The 16916-nt window shown below is 57.9% G+C and overlaps 1 protein-coding gene across 1 annotated transcript in view; it reads right to left on the bottom strand.

Moving 5' to 3' along the window:
- COL22A1 (collagen type XXII alpha 1 chain) overlaps window positions 1-16916 on the bottom strand; it is a 236072-nt gene that overhangs the window by 97487 nt on the left and 121669 nt on the right. Inside the window, exons 23-30 of the mRNA XM_082720691.1 lie at window positions 14327-14380; window positions 8057-8110; window positions 7368-7421; window positions 6173-6226; window positions 5164-5217; window positions 1398-1442; window positions 797-859; window positions 312-365 (exon numbers count right to left, since the gene is read on the bottom strand). Of these exons, the coding sequence (XP_082576817.1) occupies window positions 312-365; window positions 797-859; window positions 1398-1442; window positions 5164-5217; window positions 6173-6226; window positions 7368-7421; window positions 8057-8110; window positions 14327-14380 (432 nt within the window). The remainder of the gene's footprint in view (window positions 1-311; window positions 366-796; window positions 860-1397; window positions 1443-5163; window positions 5218-6172; window positions 6227-7367; window positions 7422-8056; window positions 8111-14326; window positions 14381-16916) is intronic.

The raw sequence follows: 16916 nt of genomic DNA, 5'->3' as shown, positions 1-16916 counted from the left end.
CATCCCGACACACAGAAGTCTGCGGCACTCGCTCCACACACGGGACCGGAGTCACGCGTCCCAGCAGCCCTCGGAGGGAGGACTCGCGGAACCGTCGCCGAGACGGCAAGCCACGGCACAGGGAGGTGGGACAAGGGGCTCAGAACCGCCTGGCGGGTGGAAGCCGACTGTAACCCGGGTCACAGCGTTGACTCGGAGACCGAGACCCTCTCCTCGGCCCTGCAGGCACCGCACACACACACACACAGCACAGCACAGAGCCGTGGCCAGTCCAGGGGGCCCATGAGCAGGAGGCCAGCAGTGCTTCTTACCTTTTCACCTGGGTCACCTTTCAGTCCCGGGAGGCCCAGCCCACCTCTCTCTCCCTGCGGTGAAAGATGAACTTAGAATACAGCAGAACTCAACCCCTGCCTCTTCCACTGAGAGCAAGTGGACCTCGGGCAAAAAACCCTGTTTCCCGTTGACCTGCTCCAGCCTTATCGGTAGGTGTCCAGCTGAACGCAGCTCAGGGCTCGCCGTCAGGGAGGGGGAAGGCTCTGCCCCCATCAGGCACCCGACACGGTGCCCTCCCCTGCTCCCCGCCCCTTCATCAGATGACGCCCGCCTTTGCAGACTGATCTCCCAGTCCCTGACCCTTTGCTGCAGCGGATGGGCCAGAGCCGCCGGAGCCCCTTCCTTTCCTCTTCCATAAACCTGGCGAAATACTCCCCAACCCTAGCCCAGACCACCCATGCCGCAGGGACGGACCCCAGAAGGGGCTGCTCTGCGAGGACACAGGTGAGGGGCCGCCACTTACCGGCTGTCCTTTCTCGCCCCGCAGGCCCGGGAACCCCGGAGCTCCCGGGAGACCGGCCTCTCCCTGTGGAAACAACAGGGCGCCTCTGTCCACTTGGATCTCGGCGAGGAGGCCACGCCACGCCCCAGCTGCGTGCTCTCCCCCAGAGATCTCTGGCTCCGCGGGGCTGGTGCGGAAAGCAAAGAGGTTCTAGAGATCCTGCTCTGGGGCGTCTCCAAGCTCCTTCTCACTTCAGTCAATTCCTTCACCAGGAAACCATGCTGCCTGTCCCGGGGTTTCCTCCTCCACCGTCTCCTCTAGGACAATGATCACCTCCTCGCCACCTTTCCTGGCATCCCCCCAAGTCTGAAGAGGAGCCGCTCTGCTGCCCGCCCGCCCACGCCTGCGCGCCACTGCTCACGGCACCCGCCCCGGGCTCGTGGTTGATGGTGGTGACCCCAGCACGGAGATGGAGGCGTGGGCGACCATCACGGGGCGAGTCAGCGAGTGTGTGGGAGGAGCGCAGTGAGCCCCCAGAGGAGAACAGATACAGGCCTAGAGTATAACAGCGACTGAGTGCGTTGAATGAAGAACGAGTGAATGACGCTGTGAACACACACACCTTCTCTCCAGGTCGACCCGCCAGGCCCTGCTCCCCAACTTCTCCCTGGAGACAGAATAACAGACACCCCATTATTTTCCGCTCACGCTTGCAGAGGTGGCTGCCGTGCCCCGGCCGGCCCCCCCACATCCCCAGCACCGGCCACAACTCTGGCTTCTCGAGCGGGTGCGTAGCAGGGTCGCAACCCCTGCTCGAGGCAGCAGACCCCACCCAGCAGCGGGGCTGTGGAAACCCCAGCGTCTGGCATTTCCAGAGGCTCCTGCACACCCTCTCCTGTCCCCTCTCACTTCCCCCAAGAAACATCTGCTAGAATCATCCCGATGGGAGTTTACACAGGTCAATCCGTTCATCCTGAATCTAAAAGCATCATGATTCGGAACAATGGGTGGTGGTGGGGGGGTGCGGCAGACTGTGCCTTGCAGGTCCAGCCCACTCAGAGCCGTTCGCACATGCTGTAGGGACCCCAGGCCCCACGCTGAGGCCCGCGATGGAGGAAAAGCCACTGGTGAGCGCATCCACGCTGACCGCCGTCCCGTGGTTGCTGATCAGATCAGACTTTTTGGAAAGCACCGGCAAACCCGTGGTTAGAGGTGGAGGAGAGCTTTGTTCTTCCTCCCCCGTGGTGTGTCTCCATAAAGGCAGATCTTGGGTGAAATTCTGGTAAACATCCATGCTTACGTCAGAAAGCCAACCCCCAAATATCTACTGGTTCTAGCGGATCGGATGCGGTGTTTTCCTCAACCTTTGCTACTCCTGACTTGCGTTTTGCGGTCACGTTGAAGAGGGAGGCACAGGCCCAGAGTCCTCCCAGGACATCAGGCTGCTGTGTTAACCAGATCCCTACAAATCACAGACACACGTGTGTGTGTGTGTGTGTGTGTGTGTGTGTGTGTGTGGTAGCTGGGAGGGACTGTAATTTCTACTAAGGATGTGTCTTGAGAACCACTAATTTCTTGAATGACCATTTCTAACACCCACGATGCTATTGAGCAGAATGTTAGTGTAGATTTCCATAAGGAAATCCGGTTTTCTGGTACGCAAACGGACACACAGATGAATGAATGAGCAGGTGCGCGTACACATAATGTATTTCCCTGAACCGTGCCAGACTCGGTTGGTGCTTCCTCTGGCCAGAGAGGAAGGTAAGAAAGAAAGAAAAGGTAACCCACAGCCTCGGTGAGCATGAAGCCATTAATCACACCTTTGATCCTACAGCTGTGGGGCCACCAGGGGACCCGGCACTGGAGTGAGCACAGATAGAAACTCGCCACGTGCTCCGATCCCCATGGGTTCCCGGTGTTTACAGGCACAATTAGGAGGAACCGCTCTAACCGGAATTGTGTAAGTACCTGCCCTTCAAACTGTCACTTTAAATCTGCAAAGACGGTAATACCTCATCTGTGGGCACTGCCGCTTCCAGGCTAAGAAAGGCAGCGTGCGTCTGGTTGGCTTCGAAAGCATTCTGAAGAGCTTTAGAAGTGCCCCCTGGATTCGTGCCATGAACCCTAAGTCAGAGGCACGGTGCATGGGGAGGACTGGGCGGCGTCTTGAGTTCCTGATCCGTGAGCCTGCAATCCAGCCCCGTTCCCTGATGGGCTCCGAAACCCAGTGTCCACGACTTACCTGTAATCTCGGGAGACTTTTATCTTCAGGTGGCATTTTGTCAGAAAAAATAACAAGACCCCAAGCCAGATCCTTTTTGAGGCTACAAAGGATGTTGTAAAGCTATCATAGTGGCAAAAATTCGTACTTTCTAGAGCAATGTTTTAAACATATTGCCTAGAAATCAGGCAAAAAAACCACATGTGAGCTCGAGTAGTAGGCTTTTCTGTTCGAATCTTCCAGCTGTTAGAAATCACCAGAAGTATAAAACACGCAGACAGAATGACGGCAGAAATCCCCAAGGTCACCCCTGGGCTCTGCCCAACACTCCTTGCCCCCAGCGGCCGCTCCCGCAGACCCGTGCACGGGGCGAGCCTTCTTCCAAACACCACGAGACAATGCTGGAGTTCACATGCTCGAGCCTAGGACTTGCCAGTTTATAAATCTGAGATAACACAGCTCTTCAAGTATGGCTGACTCCCTAAAATCTACCAGGTCAAGTCAGCCAACCCACGCAAACGTGTTAAGCCTTTTCCGGAAAAGGGCAGAATTTCAACGAAGCACTAAAATGTGGCCTGGGTGCTCCTACTAAGGTTCACACACAAATACCTGATATGCACAGAGACAGCTCGGGAAGTTACAGATTACTATATTTCAATGACTTGGGGAGCAACATAGGTTCTTTTTAAAACACATATGTTGGGGCGCCTGGGTGGCTCAGTGGGTCAAGCCTCTGCCTTCAGCTCGGGTCATGATCTCAGGGTCCTGGGATCGAGCCCCGCATCGGGCTCTCTGCTCAGCAGGGAGCCGGCTTCCTCCTCTCTCTCTGCCTGCCTCTCTGTCTACTTGTGATCTCTGTCTGTCAAATAAATAAAATCTTTTTAAAAATTAAAAAATAAAAATAAAACACATATGTTCCTTCTTAAAATAGGAAGAACAGTTTTGTAAGGGGCAATGGGGCCCCTCACTGGGCACTAGTGGCCACTAAGGGGGCATGAGGCTGAGCTTCCGGCATCTGGAATCCTGGGAAGTTTCCTAGTGGACCTCGGGAGGTTCTCTCCACATCTCAGCCAACCTGGGTGTGCTCAGCTTAGCCAGGTGCGTTTTAATCTGTGCTTTCCCTGCTCCGTTCTCTGCTGGTCTCCTAACCAACAATCACTGCCTAAAAGCAGGAGGCACCGCCAGGGCCCCGCCTCTGCCCCGGGGCACCCTCCCTGGCCAGTGGCCCGGTCCTGCCTTCCCGAGGAGCAAGTGTTGAGGCCAGGTCTGTGCTGAGCTCTTGCCGGGCTGAATCTGATACCCATCCTCTGGGCAGTAAACCTTTACTGAGCACCTGCCCAGTGCCTGGCCGTGTCTGGGAACAGGGAGCAGACGTGACAAAGACCCAGGCACTGCTGCCCTTGACGAGTTCATGACCCGTTGAAGTGCAGGGCACCATGGGGTACGGGGACAGCGGCCTGGAAATCTCTGGTCCCCATAGACTCCCCTAGAGCCCCAGCACCTGTGCACACACACACAGGGCACTGCACACACACACATGGTCCAGCCCGCTCTCCCTGGGGCTCACTGCATTCCGAGCCTAGGGCCAAAGCTGAGATCTGAGCCCAGGACCTCAAGATAAAAGAAGACCCTGCCACCCGTGATGTGGGGTTTTGAGGGACACCCAGACCCCCACATGAGTGCCCTATCCCACCGCAATGGGGAATGGTCTCTGCCCATCCCATAGCCCCTGGCACCTGCCGGAGGCACAGGGGGCTCAGCGCCACAGACCACATCAGCCAGAAGTCGGGTCGGGCGTTAGGGAGCACCGGTGGGGAGGGGAGGAGGGATGCAGACAGACAGACAGACAGATGGAGAGGGGTCCCTCTCGCTCATTGATGCCAGGACAAACTGGACAGCCACAAGTTCTTCCCAAGGCCACACCTATAGGTCTCCTAGAAACCGGCCCACCCCTGCTCCCTCCGTCCTAGGCGTCGTGTGATCCTTCCCACCAGGTGTGGCTGCCCCTGCTGGACCCCCACCCTCCATCCTTCCAGCGCCCCGAGTTCATGGCGCTGCCAGGCCCCCGCTGACCGCCGGTGCCCACCCCACCAGGTGTGGTTCACACAACCCCGAACACAACACACAGCAGACCCCACGGGCGGGGAGGAGGCCACGTCCATACCCTGGGGCCGGGTTTTCCAGGTAGACCGTCTTCTCCTCTCTCTCCTGGCTGGCCCTGGAAGGAACGCACAGAGAGGTTGGCAGGAGAGCGCCGGGCTGCGGAGTCCCACTCAGCACGCGTCACAGGCTGGTCAACGTGGACCACCTCTGGTTCCTCCGCGGCACTGGCCCCTGCCCTCCGCCCCACCACGGTGACCAAAACGGCGGCTCGTACCACCTCTTAGATTCCCTGTTCCACGTCTCTGTTGTTTTATTTCACAGAAACATCACTGAGGAGAGACGGGGCTCTTCTTTCTCTCACTGAGAGGCTTGGGGTACGGGAGATGTCACGTGAGCGATTTGGTACCACAAAATACTGGGTTCACACCTTCCTTTGTCGTGAAAGACAAGGAAGAAAGACGACTATTCCCCTAAACACCCATAAAATGAAGTTAAATCCATACGTATTCGGTCATCGGTCGTAAAAAAGTTGACTTTCCAAGTTACTTATTAAAGGGGTGATGGATGTTCTCATAAGATTGAAAAGCTGCCTGTCACGGACCGTTGGCTCGCACGCCAAGCGCACGCGTGTTTCATAGGAAAGAATCAAGCTCACTGGTGGAAATATTTATTACGTGGTCTTGTGGCTGCTCGTCTGCCATGTGTGAACTGGGAATTTGCTTCCCGATTTTAGGATACTTAAACCCAGACTATGTTCTTAATGAGCCTCCTATAAGGAGCCCCACCAGAGTATTTTTAAAATTAAAGTCTCTTACGTTATGCGCATCCAAAAGTTGTTCCTTCCTGCAAATACGTACGTATTTCTAACGGGTTCATTTGAAAGCCTGAGAATTCCAAATCGTTCCCCCATTACCTAAGCAGAACTAAAGGAGGGGCCCACGTCCGACCTGGTGAATCCCAACATTCCCGAGTCCCAGGCAGTCAGTGGATTTTAGAGTGCTCCCACCACCCAACATCTCTTTGCTCTGCTGTTTGGGTCCCAGACTCCCATCACCCCCGTGAGCACCAACCTTGGGTCCCGGCAGGCCTGGCGCCCCGTGCTGTCCATCCTTTCCAGGTGGGCCCTGGCACGGGATGAAGAAGAGAGCATAACGAGAGGCACGTTTAGGGCGCACTGCACTGAGTCGCTTCGAGCCAGGAGCTGGGTCACCCCTGCCTCGTGCGGGTGCCCTCTCAGTCCCGCTGCCGTGTGCGCCCACGAGTGCTCGCTAGGGACTCTAATTGAGCAGGTGCTCACGGTTTGGATCATCTCCCCGAGCGCGCGCATCGCGCCCCAGCAGGGACGTCCATATCCGTGGGTGTTCAGCAGAACTGAGAATGCCACCACTCTAGCCATCAGCCCCTCCCCCCAGCGGCTTGGTTCTGGTCACCTGTGGGTCTGCCGAAGGTCCAGGGACAAGGGGGCACCACCGCTGGGCCTACACAGTCGGAGTTACCTCGTTCAACTTCTCTCCACTGTCCAGACCCCCTCCAGCGCTGCGGGCTCCGCTGGCTTCCCCACCCGCTGCTCCCCGGTAGGGAAAGCTGGCCGTAAGGAAATCCCTCCCAGTGGAGTGAGGCCTCCCTGGGTGTCATCCACAGCTCTATGAGGATGACGGTGGTCCTGTGGTAGCACAGATCACCCCCACCACTGGGCCCTGCAGAGCACAGGGCCCGAGCTAGGAGACACACCGGGCTTCAACAGCACGCCCAGTACTCATGCGGAGACAGGAGGACTCCTGAGTCCCAGACTCAGGACTTAAAAGTCAGGAGCAGACCCCCAGCTCCCCAGGATCTTCTGGGTGGGGGCATGAGGAAGTACGATGAGGACAGGAACAGGGGGAGTCCGGCCACCTGTTACTTCTGCTGTCTACTGCACGTGTCCCATAGGGACAAGAAGCCACACTTTAAACGGCAAGGGCTTCTGAATTTGCCTCTGGGTAAGGAGACTGAGGTGGTGGCCTGGGGAGAAGGGGCCCCAATTTGCACCCTGGCTGGGGCCCTGTAGGGGAGTCATCCCTGGAGCATGAGTTCATGGAAGGCGCCTCAGGAGGAAGGAGTCAGGCTGAGCACCAGGGCCTCGGTCCCCACTGCCAGGGGGAGCAAAGGGCACAGGGAGTGGCCAGCAGGCCTGCCTGGTGGCCAGCTAGAAGGGCCTGGTCACCTCCAAGGTGGACCCATGCAGGACGGGGAAGAGTGGGGGTGGGGATGCTCTGGGACACTCACCGTCAGCCCGGGGTGCCCAGGTTTCCCCGGGAAGCCGATCTCTCCAGGCAAACCCTGAGAAGGGAACCACATGGAAGCGGTCAGCCTGGCCTCTTTGGAGCATCGGAACATTTCCCCCAACGCCTTGCCTGGCACCGTCCCAGGCGTCTGGCTCTGATGAGGACACCAGGGGCGGATAAACCTCGGGGCTTCTGACTGTCCTTACTGCGGGCCACGGCGAAGCACAGAGTTGTCCCTCCATGTCTGGTCTGCGGTTGGGGCCCCCACATCGGCTCCCACCTGGTAGGAAGGACGCATGGCCTGGCCTCCCTCGGCTGGGTGCTGGGTCTGCCCCATGCCCTCTGCCCACAGGGGACCTTTCCAGCTGCACAAAAGTGTGACCAGTGTCTACGGTCATCTCCAGACCACAAACTAGGAATGGGCATCGCTAGACTAACACAGCTCCTTCAGCGTGTCTGTCTCTCGCAGCAGCCCACTAACATGCTGCATGGGCTCAAGGGGTATTTCACGCCCCTCTCAGGGCCTACACACGCCAGAGGCTGGGGCGTGGCCGCAGGAGGGGTCTTCCTTGTTCACGCCTCTGTTCTTCTCTCAGGTGAAGGACGGCCACACAACAGGTGTTCCTGTTCCCACGGGCCATGAAGCCCGCCCCCAGGTGCCCTGCAGAAGAAAACCAGAGCCACGCCTACCGGGGGACCTCCGGGTCCGGGGGGTCCTGGGACGCCAGGCGGTCCTGGAGGGCCCTGTAAAGAAAGAACAGGCGTGGGTTACAACCGCGCATGGGGCAGTCTCCTGGGGCCAATATCCTGAGAGAGGAGAGGAGGGGGACCCGGGGACCCGGTGGGGCCTCATCTTCGTCATCTTCATAATGCTTTCTTTTCTTTTCTTTTCTTTTAGATTTTATTTACTTATTTGACAGAGAGGCAGGCAGAGAGAGAGGGGGAAGCAGGCTCCCCGCTGAGCAGAGAGTCTAATGTGGGGCTCGATCCCAGGACCCTGGGATCACGACCTGAGCTGAAGGCAGAGGCTTAACCCACGGAGCCACCCAGGCACCCCATAATGCTTTATTTTCAAACCAAAAAAAGAACAAATGCAAAAAGAAAAAAATATGAAATAAAATTAGCAAAATGTTGACACCTGCCATACTTGGGTGATGGGTACAGAACTGTTATGTTGACTCTTTCTGTTTAAAACACTAGAGCATTTAAAATAAACACACGTGTGCCTGCATGTTTACACACACACACACACAGTGGATTCAGCCAGTAACAGAGCTCTTGCAGGACAGGAGTTTCTGAGCTTTAGTCAGCATGGAATTCCGGGGGTGAATGACATGGGTCTCCTACCCCAGACCCGATTCCGTGGGTCTGAGGTGGGGCCACGAGCTGGGCCTCGTCAAAGTCTTCCAGATGGTTCTATGTGGACCAGTCTTGACAGCCACCCTACAGCTTCAATCATTCATCCCCTCCCTGGACGCTTCGGGCACCTTCTGTGGTCCGTGACGGACGCAGGTCTGGCCCCACAAGCAGAGCCAGGGCTTTATCCACAAGAGCCACAAGCTCTGGCTTTGTCCGCTCAGGGTCTCTCTGGGTGTGCGCTCCCTCCTTGCCCCTTCTCCGTGCCTCCACCTCCGACATGGGCCCCGGGTCCACTGGTCTCCAGTAATCGCTCCCTCTGCCATGCTCAAGGCTGCTGGCATCGTGTTCATCCGACTCACATGCCCTCTGAGCCCGAGGCTCCTCTTGTTCCCTCTGCACCTGTCACAGACACGAACCCGGGGCAAGGTATACAGCAGGTGCTCAATAATGTTTGAAGACTTGAACGGAATTTAAGGGCCACTGAGAGGGCCTTGCGTCCAGGGAGAACGACGGCGTGTCGCCACTAGAGGGCGATAAATACTAACAAGTGGCAAAGGCGGCTGCTCCCGGGGCCATTGCCTTGTCTCCCGCTGGGGGCACGCGTGAGTCTGCGATGGGCACAGACATGGAATTTCTGGTGGCATCTGCACCTCGGGGTTCCCTGTAGCTGCTCAGTCCCGGTGCATCTCTGGTTGCACCTATTCTTGTTGAGAGATGTGTGCTTGAAGGGGGCCCAACAGAACCGGACAGTGGCCTGGCCAGGGTCCTCCCTGCAGCACGTGGGTCTGGGAAGAGCACAGAGAAGCCGCGTGCCCTCATCCCTACTGCCATGCAGACCCACCACCTGGCTGCACAGCTCAGCTCTGCTCACCTCTTGGCCAAGCAAGGGCCCTGCCGGTGACACTCCCAGGACCCCCTCCAGAAGGCACATGCGGGTGACCTGCTCATACTTCAAGAGGACCCCTGTGGTCTCATGCCCCCTCCACACCACACGGCATCTCTGAGCCCCTTGTCTGCTAGCAATCCGGACACATCAGCCTTCCTCCCTTCTTACGCTGCCAGGACCAGTGATGGCCTCTGGAGTGTTTCCCACACTTTCAAACGAAACACTCCGGGAAGCTCGCTGCTCTGACTCTGCTTCCCCTTCCTCCTTTGCTCCTTGCAAACCCTCCTGCAGGATGCTGGGACCCCCCCCAGCCTGCTAGAGTAAGCGGATCCCTAGTGATCATCTACTGAAAATTAAACTCCCTTATCTGACGATGATGGACTCTGAGACCCAGAGAGGGTAAGTGCCCCACCTGAGGCCACACAGGCATCATCTTGAGAATCCATGGCAGGCTGGCTGCTGCAGAGTCACCCGCAAAACCTGTCCTAAGGACCATCCCCGGGTCTCTTGCTTGGACTCTGAGGCAGGTCTGGGACAAGCCCAAGGGGCCAGGGACTTTGGAAACAGTCCCCCAGGGATTCTGACGCACTGCCTGGTCTGCGAATCACTCACCGAAACGGACTCCAGGTGCACCCTAGCCGTGAGAATTGTAGAAGCGCAATGAGAGAAGGGGGCACCCGTGCAAGGAGGAAGTGGGAGAAGGGTGGGGGTGGGGGAAGCGGCCGCCCCCACTTGGGGCTGCCTCTGCCCTGCCCTTCACACGCTGTGTTTCATTTCTGTCTGCGAGGCAGGCAGATTCCGACCCATTTTACATGGAAGGACCCTGGCCCCTTCGTCCTGCATCCCCTGGACTCACCCCTGCAGAGCGTCTGCATAGCCTGGGAGTGCGTCCGAGCCCTCGCGCTCCAGCGCCCCCACGGACAGTCCGCTCTCCTATAAGACTATGTGTGCATTAAGCGGCACCAGAACTGTCGACACGGGCTCAGCCATGTCTGATCCTCCTCCTTTGTAAGGACGCACAGCACCTGGCTCATGGCTACACACACAGTAGGGGCTTAATAATGGCCTACTTGTCTGACGCCATGAACTCGGGGAAAAAGCAAAAGCCCACATGGTCATTAAACTCAGGAACTGCGGTGGCCGTTGACAGAGAGAAGCTGAAGCTAGAAACAGTGCAGACAGCGGACAGAGGGTCTGGGCAACGGTTTCCAGGTCGGGGCCACAGGAAGGGCGCAGGCCATTCGCCCCCGGCCTCCCCTCACGGACAAGGAGCATCCGGTAAGTCCGGGGGGGAATGTGTGGTGGGGAAGGAGCCAACAGTCAGGACCCAACGTCCGCCCGCTGGCCGCTGGCGCCCCGGGTGAACAGACCCTGTCCTCGGTCGGTCCTCAGGCACGTGGGCACAGAAAGGAGCATGAGGAGAAGCAAGCTAGCGTGGGTGAACTTGAGGGACGCTGACCTGGAAGGCAGTCACAGAGGGCCACCTTGAGGCCACTCCCTCCTGGGCCTTCAGGAAACCCAGGCCGGCGTTCATGCGTCCTTGATCCTCACAGCGTTTCCGGCCAAGGACAGCGTTTCCTGTCGCTCTTCTGGTGTTTGAACTAAAGATCGTCAGTCAGGTTACTTGAAACTAAACTATTTGACTATTAATGCCTTTGGTGGGGGGCACCTGGGTGGCTCAGTTGTTAAGCCTCTGCCTTCGGCTTGGGTCATGATCCCGGGGTCCTGGGACCGAACCCCACATCGGGCTCCCTGCTCGGCAGGAAGCCTGCTTCTCCCTCTCCCACTCCCCCTGCTTGTGTCCCCTCTCTCTCTGTCAAATAAATAAATAAAACATTTTATTAAAAAAAAATACCTCCTTTGTTGGTAGCAGAAATGATGGTATAAAGAGATTAAAAATTAGGGCTTGGGTTTCGGGGGCCCTGGGCCCCATGCTAGGCGGCCTCACACTCCCTCTACGGATGTGGGCAACGTTCTTCTCCCCCGTGCCACAGTCTCACAGCTGGAAGAGAAAGTCTGGAGGCCCTGTCCCAGCGCAGCGTGGATTCGCGAGGGCACGTGTGCAAGCCCAGCACCCGAGAGGTTGCGCACGTGGTCCTCCCCTCCCCTCTCCTGCTCCCATGAATAAAAATACGCACCCGCTCATCTCATCATTACCGAGAGTGACGTGAGCCGACAGGCCCGAATGCTGACAGCACAATAACAACGTTTTAACTGTTACCGACGAAAACAACGACGTCGTAACTACTGACAAAAACGAACCACTCAGTCTAATTCGTATTAACGATACCGCATTTGATCCTGCTAATACGATGGTGGCAAAGCCGCTCTTTAACGTGCTTCCTAATGACGACGATGGCCCATAAACCACCGATTACCCGGATTATCACTAATAAAGGAACGGCAAATAGTTATTCCCACGAACCACCTAGATCCCACCGGCAGAGATTCGTGATGGTGGAAGGGATTTGAAGATGCGTGGAAATTACTTGCACCAATGAGCACGGCCCTCACACAGCTTATGTGGTTTGGAATCGTTGGGTTTCCTTGGGAGGGGTGAGTTGTTCATACTTTGTGTCCCCTCCCCTTCAGGATGGGGCTCCCGGGGGCCAAGCCGTAATGAGTACCTCCTTCGGCAGATTTCTGTGCAGAGCCCTGGGCCCACAGGTCCACAAGCCCACCCGGCCATCTATCTCTGGGGCCAACCCTTCCCCTAGCTCCCAATCCGGGGGACGTCTGTCCATCCTGACAACCACACCAAGCAGCACGGCCTTTGCAAACGCTGACCCGATGATACACGGGTTTCCATTTTCCCTGAAAGTCTCCCAGGATAGGAGAGCCAGGGATGCACGATGTCACCCAGATGTCACACCCCACGCCGATGCACAGAGCCGCGTCGGGCACACAGCGGGACCTCAATAAATCCCCGTGGAGCAGATGACCCGATGCATTACTGCACGAGGGGAACTGCGGCAGAGACCAGAAATGGTGAGCGTGCAGCTTGTTGAGAGGAGGGGTCGGCCGAGACAGCATCAGCAAGACGTCCGGGACCGCAGCCTCTTAGGTTGGGCTTGGTCGGGGGAACGTGGTGTGGGGTCCCTCGGGGAGCGATCCAACCAAGACGCTGGGCCATCCCTACTGTAAGCTCTACATCGTACAGCTCTGAACCGCTGAGATCCCCAAATATATCAGAGTGCCCTATTTCTGGAGATTCTGATCGTATTTCTACGGGTGACATCCAGCCCAACACCCAGCATTCAGTCAACATTCAACAAAGGAAAGTGATTTCAACGTGAAAGTGAAAGAAAAATGTATTTTCCAAGGTAGCAAGAAAAAAAAAAGTTGTAGGCAGGGGACAAATTGTAGCTGAAAGTAATTTGATGGCGCTACATGTATGGCGAATTTCTGAAATGCACAAGCTTTGCTCGCTGGGAACCAAGGCAATAAAACAAAGGCAAAAGCACTGTATGTTTCACTATTAACATCAAAATGCCCCAGTGAATGTGGGATCTCTAGAAGACCATGAATTATGATTGATTTTATATTGCCTTATTGCATGTCATATCCGGACCAAACAGGTGGTGCCAAAATGAAGCTGGAGATCACAGGCAAGGCGCCCATCAGTCACCAGGACCCTTCATGCATCAGCAAGCAATAAAAGCTGGTTTCAGAAGCACAGGGAGCCCCGTCTCCGCGGTGGGTTCCTCCCACTTGATACAGGGAGAGGCAGGTGTCCAGGAACAGGTGGGTTTGCAGCAGCTCAAGGAGGAGCCAAAGAGAGTGGCCTGTTAATGTCCCTGCTGGCCACCACTGCTGCCAGGAGAACAGGACAGGCCCCACCTGCTGCTCCCCAGGCCTTGGGGACCTCATCACCTGGGCCACATCCCTGCTTTCCTCCCCAACTACAGCACTGCTCTCCTTTTGATTTTTAGTGGTATTTCTCACAGGTGGCATGACTCACGTTCAGAAGGTCAAATAACTTGCCCCCAAATGTCCCAGCCACCAATGGGAAGGCTGGAGGTGGTGAGGGGAGCAGGGAGGAGGAGGACATCCAGGGAGCAGGAGAGCACAGAGCAGAGAGTGAACGGGGCCCTGGTCCCCGCACTGACAGATGGGTAAGCGGAGGCCCCGAGAAGGGAGGGGGCTGGTCAGTGTCACAGTGCGGAAGTCAGACACCAGAACGGGGGTGTGCTGTCTCCTAGAATAGGGAGACCTTTGGCTTGATTGGGTCCCTTGGCCAAGCCCCTTCCAAACCTGAAGCCACAGTGCTTAGTACAGGAAGCTCTAGCCACACAGGGACCTGTCCCCTCCTGTGCAGGCTGTGTCCCAGACCGGCTGTCCCTGCAGAGCTGAGCCCCTGCCAGGAAGGTCCTTCTTCCTGCCTCTGCCAGCCGCACGCTGTTCACCGCTGGACTCCTCGTCCTGAGCACCACTCCCCAGGCCTCACCGCTTCCCTTTCTCAGCACACTGGTCCCCATGATGTGACCACCGCCTGACCTCCAGCAGACCGAAGTCCACATGGTGGCCTTTCTTCTACCATAGGAGTGGGAGGCCGCGGGAGCCAGGACAGACGGGAGGACGCAGGACCCTCTGAACATTCTTTCTGATGAGCTGACCACGCAAGACCGGTCACCAACCAGAGAACGGCGACCCGATCGCTCCTTCCATCGAGGAGGCAGAGCCGCTAGGGAAGGGCGGGCGGAGATGGTAGTTACCTGTGGTCCCAGCAGTCCAGGGGTCCCCGGTGGGCCCGCTTCCCCTTTCTTCCCCTGCGTACAAAAGAAGAAGCCAAAATTAGAGCAGGCAGGTAGCACCAGGCCCCGTGTGATACCGTGTGGGTGGGAACGTCCATCTTGAGTCCTCAAGCTCACTGGTGCACAGGGACTCACTGCCCCCTCACCGGCTGGGATGCCCTCCAAGGAAGCGGCATGGGATCGGGGCTGGAGACTCGGTTTGGGGTCAGGGAGGTTAAGCTTTGGGTCTCGGCTGTGACAGGGGCATTTGCTGACACGGGGCCCAAACTTTGAAAGGTACAGAAAGGGAAATCGGGACAAACCTCCTCATCTCACCACCAGCCACTGGGCTGCCTTTCCCTGAAAGAAAGGACCCCACCCGGCGTTGGCTCCTCTTTCCAGAGCAAGACGTACGGAGGCCGGCAACGGACACACGCGCACACACGTGCACACACGTGCACACACACGTGCACACACGCTCCCTCGGTCCTCCCTTTCTTTTTCTTTACAAAGCACAGCACGTCCCTCACTCTGCAGAGAGCTTCGCTGGTTTCCGCTCAACAGCTGAGCTCGGGGGCATCCGGCACGAGCGCCCGGCCCGCCGCCTGTTCTCCCAGCTACACAGTGTTGCCCGTGAGGTGACACGGGGTGCACGGACATGCGGGTCCTCGAGGCCACTTCCGCTCTGCCGCCGTTAGACTCAGAGCTGCCGCCACGACCCCGGTGGGTCACCGTGTGGACTCACCGGCCCCACTAAACCTCAGAGCCTGTCTCTCCGGACAGGGGCGAAGGGTGTGATGGTTGGTTGGATGCGTACAGCACACGGCGTCCGTCGCGTGTGACGGAATCGGAACGACGGAACGAGGACCTTTGGTTTCTCACAGTTTCCCTCATGAAGCGAGACACCCACCTAAGTCCTCACCCTTGCCTCGGTCTGGTCTGTGTCCAGCCCAGCCTGGGGGATGTGCCGCGGATCCCCCCACCCCATCCTCCTGTCCGTGTTCCATGGGCGCTTACCGCGTGCAGAGCCTGGGACCCAGCGTCTGGGACTCTCCACCCCCCCCCCCAGCGGCCCCATCCCCACAGCAGGGGGCGACGCAGACGCAGAGCCCCGAGCACTCCGTCGGCCTCTGGGTCCCGCAGCGCCCGCAAAACAAGGGGCCCCTCACGGGACGCCAGAGCAGGGTCTCCTCGAACAGCCCTCTTCCAGGCTCAAGGGTTTACAGTGGCACAGAAGTCAGGGTGAGCCTGCAGGGAATGTTCTCTAAGGATCTTCAGGTCCTAAAACTCCTCCCAAGTTCCATGTAGCATGCCAGGGTCAAGGCCCCAGATACGGCTCCACGGCTTTCTCCTGCTTCCTCTTAGGCACACTGCCCCTGGCTCTGTGCCAGCCCTGGGAGCCCCCGGAGGGCTCGGCCATGGCCTCTGCCCCAGTGGTTCACAGTTTCCCAGGAAGGAGGGCCTGAGCCCCTGGCGCTAAAACAGCCCCTACCAGCATGCAGGGAAGGGTGTGCACATGGCACCTGGAGCTCTGAGGTCTGCTACAAGGTGTTGGGAGGACTTCCTGGAGGCGGTGCTGAGGTAGCGCTGGAAGAAGGAAAAAGAGTGTTCCAGTGGGACACACGCTCAGAGCAGGGGGCAGAGCTGGCCATTGGCAGCAGGAACAAAGGGCGCAGGGCTGGGGCAGAGGCTCTCCCCGATCAGGCTGGAGGGCTACAGGGCTGGGTGTGGCAGGGGGCCAGGCCGGGCGGCAGGACTCTGAGCCAAGGGGAGGCCCCTAGGCCACCACAGATGTTGACGAACCACATAAAATGGTCCAGTTTGTGCTGGTCGTAGAAGCGGCAAGAAGGATGGTGTGGGCAGCCAGTCAGAGCTCACCACGCCCTCGCCACCGCTGGGCCTGCCCCCACCACCACCCCTGCACCCCTGCAGAGACCTCCGATCTGCCTCCCTCCTTCCTGATTGGCCCGGACGCCTCCCCTTTCCCTGCTGAGTTGCCAGAGACCCAGTCTGAACACAGACGTCAGCCTGTCTCCTCTGCTCAAATCACCACACCACTGACCAACTGGGGGCGGAGTGAAATGGTGTCCCCTGCCCTCCACGACTGTGTCCCGCTACCTGCCCTTCCCGTTTCCTTGTAGCCTCCCCTTACTCCGGCCACGGGGGCGTCCCTCCTCCAGGATGAATGCACCAAACACAATCCCACCTCGGGGCCGGGTCTTTCCACGGGCTCTCGCGTTGCCCGGCAAGTGGGCTCCCCAGGCCTCCACAGTCTCTGTCCGAAGGCCCTCTGTCCCCGAGTCTTCACGCGTCTTCTCTGACCGACCCGGCCAAGACGGCTCTCCCGCGGCCAAGCTCTGCCCCAGCCCTGTGGTCCTTCCCTTTGTTTGTGTCACTACCAGATACACTGTCGGTGTCCCTACACATCTGGTCACTGCCCGCCTGCCTGTTCTGGCTGTGAGCCTTCTGGAAACCGAGTCTGGCTCTGTGTTTGTTCCATGCTCTCCCCGGGGGCCCAGAACAGTGTCTGTCACATGGTGGCAACTTGAGACACCTTTGTGGGCTGGGTAAT

This window comes from Mustela nivalis (assembly GCF_964662115.1).
Source record: "Mustela nivalis genome assembly, chromosome: 2".
NCBI lineage: Eukaryota > Metazoa > Chordata > Mammalia > Carnivora > Mustelidae > Mustela > Mustela nivalis.
This window is presented reverse-complemented; position numbering and strand designations above follow the sequence as displayed.